Source organism: Plectropomus leopardus, chromosome 4 (genome assembly GCF_026936395.1).
Source record: "Plectropomus leopardus strain MGB_pleo_1.0 chromosome 4, ASM2693639v1, whole genome shotgun sequence".
Taxonomy (NCBI): domain Eukaryota; kingdom Metazoa; phylum Chordata; class Actinopteri; order Perciformes; family Serranidae; genus Plectropomus; species Plectropomus leopardus.
This window is the reverse complement of record NC_142179.1, coordinates 1,330,227-1,344,807: the sequence shown is the minus strand read 5'-3', so window position 1 is coordinate 1,344,807 and position 14,581 is coordinate 1,330,227. Positions and strand designations below refer to the sequence as shown.

The 14,581-nt window shown below is 38.6% G+C and overlaps 2 protein-coding genes across 3 annotated transcripts in view; one reads left to right on the top strand and one right to left on the bottom strand.

Annotated features, from left to right (window-relative positions):
- The window catches only part of LOC121937951 (protein mono-ADP-ribosyltransferase PARP14-like), a 60,798-nt gene extending 49,433 nt beyond the window's left edge, over nt 1-11,365 (top strand). For both annotated transcript variants that reach the window (XM_088076212.1, XM_088076211.1), the window contains exons 17-23: nt 6,057-6,260; nt 6,538-6,656; nt 7,256-7,491; nt 7,578-7,852; nt 8,695-8,834; nt 10,136-10,310; nt 10,960-11,365. In XM_088076212.1, coding sequence (XP_087932338.1) covers nt 6,057-6,260; nt 6,538-6,656; nt 7,256-7,491; nt 7,578-7,852; nt 8,695-8,834; nt 10,136-10,310; nt 10,960-11,243 — 1,433 coding nt within the window. In that variant the 3' untranslated portion in view covers nt 11,244-11,365. The remainder of the gene's footprint in view (nt 1-6,056; nt 6,261-6,537; nt 6,657-7,255; nt 7,492-7,577; nt 7,853-8,694; nt 8,835-10,135; nt 10,311-10,959) is intronic.
- Nucleotides 11,366-13,240: 1,875 nt separating this feature from the next.
- LOC148189656 (uncharacterized) overlaps nt 13,241-14,581 on the bottom strand; it is a 32,663-nt gene continuing 31,322 nt past the window's right edge. The window contains exon 3 of the mRNA XM_088076213.1: nt 13,241-13,379. Within this exon, the coding sequence (XP_087932339.1) occupies nt 13,345-13,379 (35 nt within the window). The 3' untranslated portion in view covers nt 13,241-13,344. The remainder of the gene's footprint in view (nt 13,380-14,581) is intronic.

Here is a 14,581-nt window from a genome sequence, read left to right as displayed (position 1 = left end):
ATGTTTTTGCCATACTATAGCCTTGCTTTTTGGGTCATTTTTTGGACATGCCATATTTGGGTGTTTTTGTCCGTTTTTGCAACACTCTTTGCCATGGCGTGTTTAAACACGCTCTTTTATGCAGTTTTCAGCAGTTTTTGGCTATTTTTGGGACATGTCATTTTTTGACGTTTTCGCCATACTATAGCCTTGCTGTTTGGGTCATTTTTTGGACATGCCGTATTTTGGTGTTTTTGTCCGTTTTTGCAACATTCTTTGCCATGGCGTATTTCAACACACTCTTTTATGCAGTTTTCAGCAGTTTTTGGCTATTTTTCGAACATGTCATTTTTGATCGTTTTGCCATAGTATAGCCTTGCTTTTTGGGTCATTTTTTGGACATGCCATATTTGGGTGTTTTTGTCCGTTTTTGCAACTTTCTTTGCTATGGCGTGTCTTTGCACGCTGTTTGATGCAATTTTAACCTGTTTTTAGCTTTTTTTGGAACATGTCATTTTTTGATGTTTTTGCCATACTATAGCCTTGCTGTTTGGGTCATTTTTTGGACATGCCGTATTTTGGTGTTTTTGTCCGTTTTTGCAACATTCTTTGCCATGGCGTGTTTCAACACGCTCTTTTATGCAGTTTTCAGCAGTTTTTGGCTATTTTTCGAACATGTCATTTTTTGACGTTTTTGCCATACTATAGCCTTGCTTTTTGGGTCATTTTTTGGACATGCCATATTTGGGTGTTTTTGTCCGTTTTTGCAACATTCTTTGCCATGGCGTGTCTTTGCACGTTGTTTGATGCAGTTTTAAGCTGTTTTTAGCTATTTTTAGAACATGTCATTTTTTGACGTTTTTTCCATACTATAGCCTTGCTGTTTGGGTCATTTTTTGGACATGCCATATTTGGGTGTTTTTGTCCGTTTTTGCAACATTCTTTACCATGGCGTGTTTCAACACGCTCTTTTATGCAGTTTTCAGCAGTTTTTGGCTATTTTGGGACATGTCATTTTTGACGCTTTTGCCATACTTTAGCCTTGCTGTTTGGGTCCTTTTTTGGACATGCCATATTTGGGTGTTTTTGTCCGTTTTTGCAACATTCTTTGCCATAGCGTGTTTCAACACACTCTTTTATGCAGTTTTCAGCAGTTTTTGGCTATTTTTCGAACATGTCATTTTTTGACGTTTTTGCCATACTATAGCCTTGCTTTTTGGGTCATTTTTTCGACATGCCATATTTGGGTGTTTTTGTCCGTTTTTGCAACATTCTTTGCCATGGCGTGTTTAAACACGCTCTTTTATGCAGTTTTCAGCAGTTTTTGGCTATTTTTGGGACATGTCATTTTTTGACGTTTTTGCCATACTATAGCCTTGCTGTTTGGGTCATTTTTTGGACATGCCATATTTGGGTGTTTTTGTCCGTTTTTGCAACATTCTTTGCCATAGCGTGTTTCAACACGCTCTTTTATGCAGTTTTCAGCAGTTTTTGGCTATTTCTGGGACATGTCATTTTTTGACGTTTTTGCCATACTATAGCCTTGCTGTTTGGGTCATTGTTTGGACATGCCGTATTTTGGTGTTTTTGTCCGTTTTTGCAACATTCTTTGCCATGTATGTCTTTTCAACACACTCTTTTATGCAGTTTTCAGCAGTTTTGGCTATTTTTCGAACATGTCATTTTTTGACGTTTTTGCCATAGTATAGCCTTGCTGTTTGGGTCATTTTTTGGACATGCCATATTTGGGTGTTTTTGTCCGTTTTTGCAACATTCTTTACCATGGTGTGTTTCAACACACTCTTTTATGCAGTTTTAAGGTGTTTTTAGCTATTTTTGGAACATGTCATTTTTTGACGTTTTCGCCATACTATAGCCTTGCTGTTTAGGTCCTTTTTTGGACATGCCGTATTTTGGTGTTTTTGTCCGTTTTTGCAACATTCTTTGCCATGGCGTGTCTTTGCACGCTGATTGATGCAGTTTTCAGCTGTTTTTAGCTTTTTTTGGAGCATGTCATTTTTTGACGTTTTCGCCATACTATAGCCTTGCTGTTTGGGTCATTTTTTGGACATGCCGTATTTTGGTGTTTTTGTCCGTTTTTGCAACATTCTTTGCCATGGCGTATTTCAACACACTCTTTTATGCAGTTTTAACCTGTTTTTAGCTATTTTTAGAACATGTCATTTTTTGACGTTTTTTCCATACTATAGCCTTGCTGTTTGGGTCATTTTTTGGACATGCCATATTTGGGTGTTTTTGTCCGTTTTTGAAACATTCTTTGCCATGGCGTGTTTAAACACGCTCTTTTATGCAGTTTTAAGGTGTTTTTAGCTATTTTTGGAACATGTCATTTTTTGACGTTTTTGCCATAGTATAGCCTTGCTGTTTAGGTCCTGTTTTGGACATGCCATATTTGGGTGTTTTTGTCCGTTTTTGATACACTCTTTGCCATGGCGTGTTTAAACACGCTCTTTTATGCAGTTTTCAGCAGTTTTTGGCTATTTTTGGGACATGTCATTTTTTGACGTTTTTGCCATAGTATAGCCTTGCTGTTTAGGTCATTTTGTGGACATGCCATATTTGGGTGTTTTTGTCCGTTTTTGCAACATTCTTTGCCATGGCGTGTTTCAACACGCTCTTTTATGCAGTTTTCATCAGTTTTTGGCTATTTTTCGAACATGTCATTTTTTGACGTTTTCGCCATACCATAGCCTTGCTTTTTGGGTCATTTTTTGGACATGCCATATTTGGGTGTTTTTGTCCGTTTTTGCAACACTCTTTGCCATGGCGTGTTTAAACACACTCTTTTATGCAGTTTTCAGCAGTTTTTGGCTATATTTCGAAAATGTCATTTTTTGACGTTTTCGCCATACCATAGCCTTGCTTTTTGGGTCATTTTTTGGACATGCCATATTTGGGTGTTTTTGTCCGTTTTTGCAACACTCTTTGCCATGGCGTGTTTAAACACACTCTTTTATGCAGTTTTCAGCAGTTTTTGGCTATTTTTGGGACATGTCATTTTTTGACGTTTTCGCCATACTATAGCCTTGCTTTTTGGGTCATTTTTTGGACATGCCATATTTGGGTGTTTTTGTCCGTTTTTGCAACATTCTTTGCGATGGCATGTCTTTGCACGTTGTTTGATGCAGTTTTAAGCTGTTTTTAGCTATTTTTAGAACATGTCATTTTTTGACGTTTTTGCCATACTATAGCCTTGCTGTTTGGGTCATTTTTTGGACATGCCATATTTGGGTGTTTTTGTCCGTTTTTGCAACATTCTTTGCCATAGCGTGTTTCAACACGCTCTTTTATGCAGTTTTCAGCAGTTTTTGGCTATTTCTGGGACATGTCATTTTTTGACGTTTTTGCCATACTATAGCCTTGCTTTTTTGGTAATTTTTTGGACATGCCATATTTGGGTGTTTTTGTCCGTTTTTGCAACATTCTTTACCATGGCGTGTTTCAACACGCTCTTTTATGCAGTTTTTAGCAGTTTTTGGCTATTTTTGGGATATGTCATTTTTTGACGTTTTTGCCATACTATAGCCTTGCTGTTTGGGTCATTTTTTTGGACATGCCATATTTGGGTGTTTTTGTCCGTTTTTGCAACACTCTTTGCCATGGCGTGTTTAAACACGCTCTTTTATGCAGTTTTCAGCAGTTTTTGGCTATTTTTGGGACATGTCATTTTTTGACGTTTTTGCCATAGTATAGCCTTGCTGTTTGGTTCATTTTTTGGACATGCCGTATTTTGGTGTTTTTGTCCGTTTTTGCAACATTCTTTGCCATGGCGTGTTTCAACACGCTCTTTTATGCAGTTTTCAGCAGTTTTTGGCTATTTTTCAAACATGTCATTTTTTGACGTTTTCGCCATACTATAGCCTTGCTTTTTGGGTCATTTTTTGGACATGCCATATTTGGGTGTTTTTGTCCGTTTTTGCAACACTCTTTGCCATGGCGTGTTTAAACACGCTCTTTTATGCAGTTTTCAGCAGTTTTTGGCTATTTTTGGGACATGTCATTTTTTGACGTTTTTGCCATAGTATAGCCTTGCTGTTTAGGTCATTTTTTGGACATGCCATATTTGGGTGTTTTTGTCCGTTTTTGCAACTTTCTTTGCCATGGCGTGTCTTTGCACGCTGTTTGATGCAGTTTTAACCTGTTTTTAGCTTTTTTTGGAACATGTCATTTTTTGACGTTTTTGCCATAGTATAGCCTTGCTGTTTGGGTCATTTTTTGGACATGCCATATTTGGGTGTTTTTGTCCGTTTTTGCAACATTCTTTACCATGGTGTGTTTCAACACACTCTTTTATGCAGTTTTAAGGTGTTTTTAGCTATTTTTGGAACATGTCATTTTTTGACGTTTTTGCCATAGTATAGCCTTGCTGTTTAGGTCCTTTTTTGGACATGCCGTATTTTGGTGTTTTTGTCCGTTTTTGCAACATTCTTTGCCATGGCGTGTCTTTGCACGCTGATTGATGCAGTTTTCAGCTGTTTTTAGCTTTTTTTGGAGCATGTCATTTTTTGACGTTTTCGCCATACTATAGCCTTGCTGTTTGGGTCATTTTTTGGACATGCCGTATTTTGGTGTTTTTGTCCGTTTTTGCAACATTCTTTGCCATGGCGTATTTCAACACACTCTTTTATGCAGTTTTAACCTGTTTTTAGCTATTTTTAGAACATGTCATTTTTTGACGTTTTCGCCATACTATAGCCTTGCTGTTTAGGTCCTTTTTTGGACATGCCATATTTGGGTGTTTTTGTCCGTTTTTGATACACTCTTTGCCATGGCGTGTTTAAACACGCTCTTTTATGCAGTTTTCAGCAGTTTTTAGCTTTTTTTGGAGCATGTCATTTTTTGACGTTTTCGCCATACTATAGCCTTGCTGTTTGGGTCATTTTTTGGACATGCCGTATTTTGGTGTTTTTGTCCGTTTTTGCAACATTCTTTGCCATGGCGTGTTTCAACACGCTCTTTTATGCAGTTTTTAGCTGTTTTTAGCTATTTTTAGAACATGTCATTTTTTGACGTTTTTGCCATACTATAGCCTTGCTGTTTAGGTCCTTTTTTGGACATGCCATATTTGGGTGTTTTTGTCCGTTTTTGATACACTCTTTGCCATGGCGTGTTTAAACACGCTCTTTTATGCAGTTTTCAGCAGTTTTTGGCTATTTCTGGGACATGTCATTTTTTGACGTTTTTGCCATACTATAGCCTTGCTTTTTTGGTCATTTTTTGGACATGCCATATTTGGGTGTTTTTGTCCGTTTTTGCAACATTCTTTGCCATGGCGTGTTTCAACACGCTCTTTTATGCAGTTTTTAGCAGTTTTTGGCTATTTTTGGGATATGTCATTTTTTTGACGTTTTTGCCATACTATAGCCTTGCTGTTTGGGTCATTTTTTTGGACATGCCATATTTGGGTGTTTTTGTCCGTTTTTGCAACACTCTTTGCCATGGCGTGTTTAAACACGCTCTTTTATGCAGTTTTCAGCAGTTTTTGGCTATTTTTGGGACATGTCATTTTTTGACGTTTTTGCCATACTATAGCCTTGCTTTTTGGGTCATTTTTTGGACATGCCATATTTGGGTGTTTTTGTCCGTGTTTGCACCATTCTACGCCATGGCGTGTTTTAACACGCTCTTTTATGCAGTTTTCAGCTGTATTTAGCTATTTTTGGGACATGTCATTTTTTGACGTTTTTGCCATATTATAGCCTTGGTTTTTGGGTCATGTTTTGGACATGCCATATTATGTTTCTGTCCATTTTTGTGACATTTTGTGCAATGGCATGTCTTAACACGCTCTTTCATGCAATTTTAACTTGTTTTTAGCTATTTTTGGGACATGTCATTTTTTGACGTTCTCACCATACTATAGCCTTGCTTTTTGGGTCATGTTTTTGGACATGCTATATTTTGTGTTCTTGTCTGTTTTTGCAACATTCTATGCCATGGCACGTTTCAACGTGCTTTTTTATGCAGTTGGTTGGTGTTGGTGTGCAGTGTAAACCATCAATATTCATCATTATCATCATGATCATCATCATTACCGGTCGTGGTCTTCCTGTTAGGTCAGGGAGGAGCCAGCCCGTCGGCAGTGGCGGACGCCATGGTGGAGGCGGTGGTGGACTTTGTGAGGAAGAAGCACCCGCAGTTTGTTCGCAGCGTGAAGATCCTGATCTTCCAGACGGTGATGATTCAGGAGTTTCATAAGAGCATGAAGAGGAGAGAGGGAGAGGAGCTGGTTGAGAAGAGCGTCTTAACGAGGTTTAAAGGTATTTACTGAACTCCTCCTCCACATTTCTGTCTATCATTTCTTCCTGGTTTGTTTTAATCATTTATTTTTTATAATATTCAATCAAGTTTGCTGGAGGTTTTTGTTTTTTCTTTCTTCTTTACATATAAAACTGTCTAATCTAGTCTGTTTCCATTTAAAAGGCTCAATAATTAACAGTGTGGCACAAATCAGAAATATTCCTCATCATAAATATTTGAATCGTTTTTGGGCAACTTCTGCATCATACAACACACTCATTTTTTATTACCTTTCAGACAGCGTCACTTCGTTTTTTCTGGGACTTGGTGAGGAGCGACCCGGTGCCGTTGACCTGGTCCTGGAGGGGGAGGAGTTTGAGCCCACAGTGTTTCAGCTGTGTGCCGACAACAAGAAGGTGATTGTGCAACTTTTCACTTTTCACTTCATCTTTTTTATTCTGGACGCAACTCAGTCAGTCGCAGCAGCAAAGCTCACAGAACACAGACGGAGATTCAGTACAGTCACCAAAAAACCTGGAAAAATTATGGTTTTTTTTAGTTTCTGGTTGTGTTAATGGTCTAATTTTTGATGATATTTAAAGAAACATGCCTTCCAAACACGTAAGTGTGGAAGGTGAAAACTGCTTAAAAAAATAAATAAACACATTTTTTAAAAAGTTCTTGTTTAAAAATAATCAAAGTCTTACTATAATGTTTTTTTTTTTAATTCCCAAAAATAAATAAAAACATTTACATTTGCCAAAAATTTTAAATGGAAAAATCTTTAAAAATGCATAAATAAATAAATTTAAAAAAAAATTGTGTTGTTTTGTTTTTTTGTTTTAAAGAGCTTTCTTTAAAAATCACCAAAAACTTTCACAGAAAAAAAAAAAGAATAGGCCAACGTTTTGCTTTTTTTCCAGAAAATGTACAGTCTTAAAAATTGCCCGAAAGTCCTTGAAAAGTCCTTGAAATGAATTGGTAAAACTGTGTGTGAACGCTGTACCTGCGGCAGGCTGTGAGTCAGGCCAAAAGAAGGATCGAGGACCTGATCGTGGCCGAGCAGGCGGAGAGAACCATCACAGACCAGTTCATCGGGAAGCTGTCGCAGGCCGACATGGACCAGCTGAAGGCGCTGCAGCGGAAACTGACGGTCAGCATCCGTCTGGACCGAGGACCGGAGGACCAGGAGCCCAAAATCCACCTGGAGGGTCTGACCCGGGACGTCTTCACGGCCGAGTCTGCCGTCAGGTCAGAAAAGACGAGTCCCGGCTCCGGTTTCACGGCACCGCGCGTCCGAATGTTCCTTGAAGTGTGATTTTTCTTTCCTCCGTCAGGGACATCATCCGGAGGGTGGAGCGCTCGGAGAACCTGAAGAGCAGAGCGCTGCTGCTGAGCGGGCTGGTGGAGTGGCACTTCGAGCAGGACAGCGGCGTGACGGTGCCCTTCGACATTTACACCAACCTCGCCCTGGAGGAGGCGCTGGAGAAAAAAGAGCGAAACGTGAAGATCAAGATCAACAACGAGACGTACCTTGCAGACTTAACGCTTCGAAAGGCGGTGTCGGCGAACGGGAGAAAACAGATGGAGCTGCTGAGGAAGGAGGTGAAAGGTGAGCGAGCGTTTTTAGCGTCCTGCGGAGAGATCACATGATCTCAGCGGCGGGAAAAAACAGAGCGGAAACAAGTGAATTCTGAGTGTTTGGAGTTTTTTTGTTTTTTGTTGTTGGAATCGTTCTCCGAAAGGTTAAAGGTGACGGGAAAATTAGCTTTCAGAAAGGGGAGAAAAGAATTCCCAAAAAAGAAATGTGTAAATATTACGGTTATATGTTTAAAATAAGGTGACAGAAAAGATTTCTGTTTATTAACCGTGTTTATGATTATATTTCTTTTTTATTCTATTTTAGCGTTTTTCAGGTCATCCTCCGTTTTTGACAAATTCCAGCTCTCCTGCTTTTCATCTTTCGCCTCTCGTTTCTTGTTAAGTTGCTCATTGATCTCTTTCCGTGTTTTTAAGAGCAGTTTGCTGAGGTTTCAAAGGGTTAACCCTTCAGACCCTGGATCATATCACCAGCTGTTTGATTTCTTTCAACAAAAAGCAGCGACCAACTTAGCAACAAAAGATTTGAGTAAAAAGTGACAGAAAGAGAAAAGAAAATATTTTAAAAACAAAGGAAAAGAAAATGACCAGAAAAATCAGGAAATTTATCCCAAAACTTTGATTAAGATGATTATATTTACAGTTTACAGTTAAGTTTCAGAAAAAAAGGTCGTTTTCTTGTCACTTCTTTTCTTCACTGTTTTTTTACGAATCGTTGTGCAGTTTCGGGGCTCGTTGCCTCCTCTCAGTCTTTTTAAATTAAACCCGTCTGCTGAGCTTTTAAAGGGTTAAATAAGATGCAGCTTGTGTAAACGGCGTCTGACCTGTGACGATGGCTGTCCGCTCTGATGTCAGATGACACCGCGCTGCCGTCACACTGGGACGACATGTCGGGCGACCTCCTCAGACTGTTCCCTCTGACGGCGGGATCCAAGGAGCACGGCGACGTGACGGCGGCGCTGACGCAGACCGGCCTCGCCGCGAACATCATCAGCGTAAGTCCAGTTTCTGACCGTCATCACGGCATTTTTTATTCGGGGTCAACAGATTTTCGGGCAGATTTTTGCCCGATTATCTGTTAAAAGAATGAATGAAGAGAGAAGAGAGTCTGCAGTGAACGATGTATTTATTCTTTTTTCATTTAAATCTTCACTTTATTAAAAAAGCTGCCGTGGACTCGCCGTGTTTGATGTTGAACGTTTTAGTTTGAATTATTTCCTAAAAGCATTTAAAGTTTGTTATATTCCAAATTCTAAATTTAGACACAAATATTTTCACTCTTTCGTAAAAGCGGATCAGATCCAAATATCGGTTATCGGTCTCGTTAAGTACGAATAATCTGTATCGGCCCTGAAAAACGAATTTTCTACATTAACAGTTTAATGAGCGAACAGAAGACTGACGTCGAACCGTCGGAGGTGGACGAGCCGTGAGACGTGATTTACGTGACGCTGAAGATGGACAGAATCTGTGATAAAAGGCTGATCGTTCGTTCTGTGGTGTCCTCTGGGGACTCTCGTCTTTACGTCTCTGCGTTTACTGAAGACGACAAAAACAAACTTTAAACAAAATTTCTGAAAATCTTTGAAATAATAAATGTGATGATACATTTGCTAATATTTTAAACTCCCAACTCAGTGCTGTCTCTGTCTGTCTCTCAGTGTCTCTGTCTCTGTTTCCCTCTGTCTCCCTCTGTCTCTGTCTGTCTGTCTCTGTCTGTCTCTGTCTGTCTGTCTGTCTCTGTCTCTCCTTATCTCACTGCCTCATTTACATACGTTCAGTCCTAATCGTCCACATTTGTTTGTCCACAGAAACTGTCTCTCTGTAGGATTATAAACTTCGAAATGTTTCCGTTTTTCCAAACCCTCCCTAACACGCCTTCGTGTCCGTGGATTAAAATAATGGCGGCTGCAACAGAAATGAGGCTGCTGATGTTTTGAACATCCGTCGCCATGGTTACTGGGATGTTACCACCAGAGGAGCAGTCACATGACGTCGCTCAGTGGAAACACGATCGGATCGTTATTGTGTTTTATTCATTTTTCCAAAATATCGCTTCAGTTTGGTGCAAATCTGTGATGGAAACTCGCCGTCTGTCGTCCACGTTAAGTTTCTCGCTCGTTTGTCTCACTCTCGTTGAACTGACTCACCGTCTGTCGTCCACGTTCGCTCTCCCCGTCTCTGCTGTCCACATTTTCTGTCCCTCGCTCCGCAGGAAACACCGACCTGAACATCACAAACAAACAAAGACGAGATTTTCATCACATTGATGAGTACGTGATGTCACTTCCTGCAGATTGAACGAGTCCAAAACACGACGCTGTGGCAGAACTACCAGCTGATGAAGAAACATCTGGAGGTGAAGAACAAACACACCAACAACGAGAGGACGCTGTTCCACGGCACCGGCGCCGACGCCGTCGACCTCATCAACAAACAAGGCTTCAACCGCAGCTACGCAGGAGCACACGGTAACCAAAAATCATTTGTTTTGAATAAAACGTCTTTTTTTTTGGGTAATATTCAGCATTTTTGAAGAAAAGTTTTTTTTGTCGATTTCTGAAGAAAACTTTTGCCTTTTTTTAAAATTTCTTTGAAAATATTTCATGATCTTTAAAGAAAACATTTTGGTGATTTTTCATTAAAATTTTTTGATTTTTTTTTAAAATTTCTTGTGATTTTTTTGTAGAATACTAGAATATATTTTGTAGATTTTTTTGTGAAAAAACAACAAAAAAAAATGTTTCCCTTTCAAAAATTCTCGGCGGCTGTTAAAACGTTTTGGCAAATTTTTGGCCTTTTTTTTTTTTTTTACCTGGAAAAATTTTGGCCAACAGGTTTGAAAGGTTTTGTTTTCTTCAAAAATCATATACGAGGATCAGCGCTGAGTACTTCAAAGTCTGAACGAATACCGACGTCCAAACGAGTACTTGAGTACTAATACCTGTCCTGACTGTAGTGACGTTCTTCTTGCAGCGTTGTCGCACTTTATGCTTTGACGTCTTCATTTTCTGTCTAACAGACTGTTGACGTTTCCCGGAGGACGGACGGTGAGCAGCGATCTCGGTTAACCGTATAAAGTTATTCATAAATTCTGTCTTTCCTCCGTTTGCTCTGTAGGCGCCATGTACGGCAACGGCTCTTACTTTGCTGTGGACCCGGTCTACTCCGCTCAAGGCTACGCCAAACCGGACGCCAGAGGCCAAAAGCACATGTACCTGGCCAGGGTCCTGGTCGGAGACTTCGCCCAGGGACGCGCCGGCTTGATCACCCCGCCGTCCAAAAACTCCGGGAACGCCGCAGACCTGTACGACAGCGTCGCAGACAGAAAGAACAACCCGAGCGTGTTTGTGGTGTTCAACGACATCCAGGCTTACCCAGAATACCTGATCACATTCAGGTGATCGGCGCTGCGCTTACGGCAGCAGGCCTGATCAACATTTACCTTTTTCTTCTTTTGTTCAGATTCATAGTTTACACGAATTATTCAACTGAATAATAAAAAACCGAGGTTTCATTTTCTTGATTTGGTTTTCGAATATTCAGGATGTCTTAATAAACAAAAGAAAAATGAATAAATGAAAATAAAGCACCGACACCAACTTTTAGATTCAAATTAGACGGAAAATTAAAATAAAAAATTCAAAGTTCACTTTCCTTCACATTGTATTTTTGGTTCTGGAAAATGTCTAAAATGCTGTTTATTAAAGTAACACTCCAGAAATTCTCTCATCAGTTTTTTCATTTAAAGAGTCTGATTAGGTTTTAAGATTTTTAACGACTTTATTCCCTCTGCGGTTTAGAAAGAAAACATTATATTAAATGCATGTTACTATTATTATTATATTAAATTATATTAAATTTCAGACTGTTCAGGTCCAAAAATGCTCCATTGAAACCCATTCAAACTGACATTTTTGATCCCACAGCCATCAGAGCAGAAAAACAGGACTTGTATTATTTCTGGGTGTCATTCTGGGCTTTTGACTCTGAATTTGTCATTTTGACTATTTTCCACCTGATGAGGTCATTTTGACCATATTTGGCATCTGGAGGAAATACATGCTATTTCCACGAGGTCAGAGGTCAGAGGTCAGAGGTCAGCGTCCTGTGGCTCTGCAGCCCCTCTTCAGCAGCTCCTGTGTCTCTGACTAAAAATTATTTGGAAATGAATAGCAATTATTTTTTCATTCATTCAGTGTTATCATTGTTATAGGCCTAAAGTGAATCTTGCATTTTTCAGTTGCAAAAATATGTAACCTGTACACAGAATATGAAAATGTATTAGCATTTCATTAACTAAAATATGCATCATATTTCTGCGGCCTCGGTGCATTTTCTGCTAAGTTTTGCCAAATTTCAAAAGTGGTGGGCGGTCCTGAATCAAAAAAGCTTGACTATGGATTCCGAATCCAAGATCAGCGAAGTCTCAGAGGAAACGGAGAGGTTGATAGATCTGTTCATTTTCACCACCAAAGCTGCAAAGTCAAACAAACAGTGGTAAAGCATTAATGAGTGCTCATATAGACCCAGTAATAATATTGATCGGCTAATTTTGACCGAATGTGTTGTGTTACCTTCATTTTAAGTATCAAATATGTTTTGCGGCTCCAGACAGATTTTTTTTTTTTTTGGGGTGTTGCCGACCCCTGCACCAGGTGACCTGTCACAGTCAATGTCCCAGACTGTCTGCAGCAAAAATGAAAAAATCATAATTCATCTTTTGTGGGGTCATCTAAAAACCCGGCATTTGAAGGGTTAAAATTCTGAAAATAATAAGATTTGATTTGATATTTATTATTAGGACTGATGCTGGCTGAAAAATTGAATCAATGAAAGTTGAAAATAATATGAGCGTAAAATATTTTTTTAAGCTTGATTTTGAAAAGCACATTTTGTGCGCCGGCCCTAAAGGGTTAATAAAAGCCATTTATAATGTCACATGTATACAGAATATTAACCCTTTAAAACTTGATGAAATTGGTTTGATTTTTGTGTGATACGAGAAGGCAACACCTTGACCCAAAAAATAACAAGATATTAGAAAAAAAAAAACAAAAAATAATGAAAATAATCTGTAAAAATTACCAAAAAAATGAAAGAATCAAATAAGAAATAACCTGGAGGAGGTGCTTAAAAATTACAATAATTTCCAGTAAAAAAATTTGGATACATCTTTATGGTAATGAGAAATAAAGTTATAGTCAAAATGAATTTTTTCTCTAGCTTTTGTCTTTTGTTTAAAAGTATTCCTCAAGCATTTTGTATGTTCGTATTTTTGCAATTTTGTTGGAACATTTCTGACCAACTTTCTCTTTCCAAAAAAATCCAACTTATTTTCTGAGCCGTCAGAGGTTTAAATGCTTGTGAAAGGAAGCAGCTCAAGAACAGTGATATCAAACACGTTTCACGGGTTTATTTTGACAGTATGTGACAGTAGTACTTGCACGTGTACAGTAGCAGTAGAAGTATGAGTAACAGTGATGGCAGCTGGCATCGGGCGGATCAACGGTCCGGGCAGAGGCGACGTCCGAGGAAACCTGCGAGACAGAGAAGCACAAAGGCGTGCCGTAATAAGTTATATATTTCCATACTCGTTCAATATTTACTCTGGCAAATGACTTTCATATATGAGCTAACATGTTTCCATTTTTGGGAAGGTCTGCGGTGCACGAGGCGTGTCGTTAACATGACCATCGCCAATAAAAGTCACTGGTATGGATTCAAAAAGTAGTCCTCTACTAGAGTGACGCACTGCTGTGTGAGGTGAGTTCTTCAGCTGTGACGCTCTGAGCAGCTCCCGTCATTTTAGAAATGCACCTTAATTTAAACGTCATTTTAGAAACGCACCTTAATTTAAACATCATTTTAGAAATGCACCTTAATTTAAACGTCATTTTAGAAATGCACCTTAATTTAAACGTCATTTTAGAAATGCACCTTAATTTAAACGTCATTTTGTAGGTGAGGTTTGGTGAAGACAAAAAGCCACGACACAAAGAGGTGAGTGCTCCTCGGTGCTTTTCAGTGTCGACTTCAGCGTAACAGCTTTGTTTAACTTATTGACGTATATATATATATATATATATATATATATATATATATATATATATGTATATATGTATGTATATATATGTATATATATGTGTGTGTGTGTGTGTGTGTGTGTGTGTGTGTATATATATGTATGTATATATATGTGTGTGTGTGTGTGTGTGTATATATATATATATGAATGATATCACACAAGTTAATTATTTAAGTCACAAGAAAAGTTATTTTTCAAAAGGACAACTCTTCTTCTGCACGTCATTAAACTTTCTAAATTCCATCTAAACTCGGTATTTCCACTTTTCAGGTACGTTAATTTGGGTGAGTGAAATGAGAGCAAGAACAGAAAAAACTAAGAATGTTAATTAAACTGAAATTCGCTATTGTCATTTTTAACCCTTTGAAACCTGAGCTGGCTTGATTTTGGTCAAAAACATGGAAATGAGGAAATGAGCAACTTAGAAAAGAAATCAGTAAACTTTAACTAGAAAATTTCCTGAAGTTAGAAAAAAAAAAAAAATAGATGAACAAATAATGAGAATAATTATGAATTATGAAACAATTTACCCTAGTTTTTTGGTAATTCTCTGACGATTCTCTCTCCTTTTTAACTACATTTTTAGGCAATTTACTTGTCACCTCTGAAGTATTTTGCGATGTCTGGGAACTTTCGTCGCTTGATTAGCTTCCA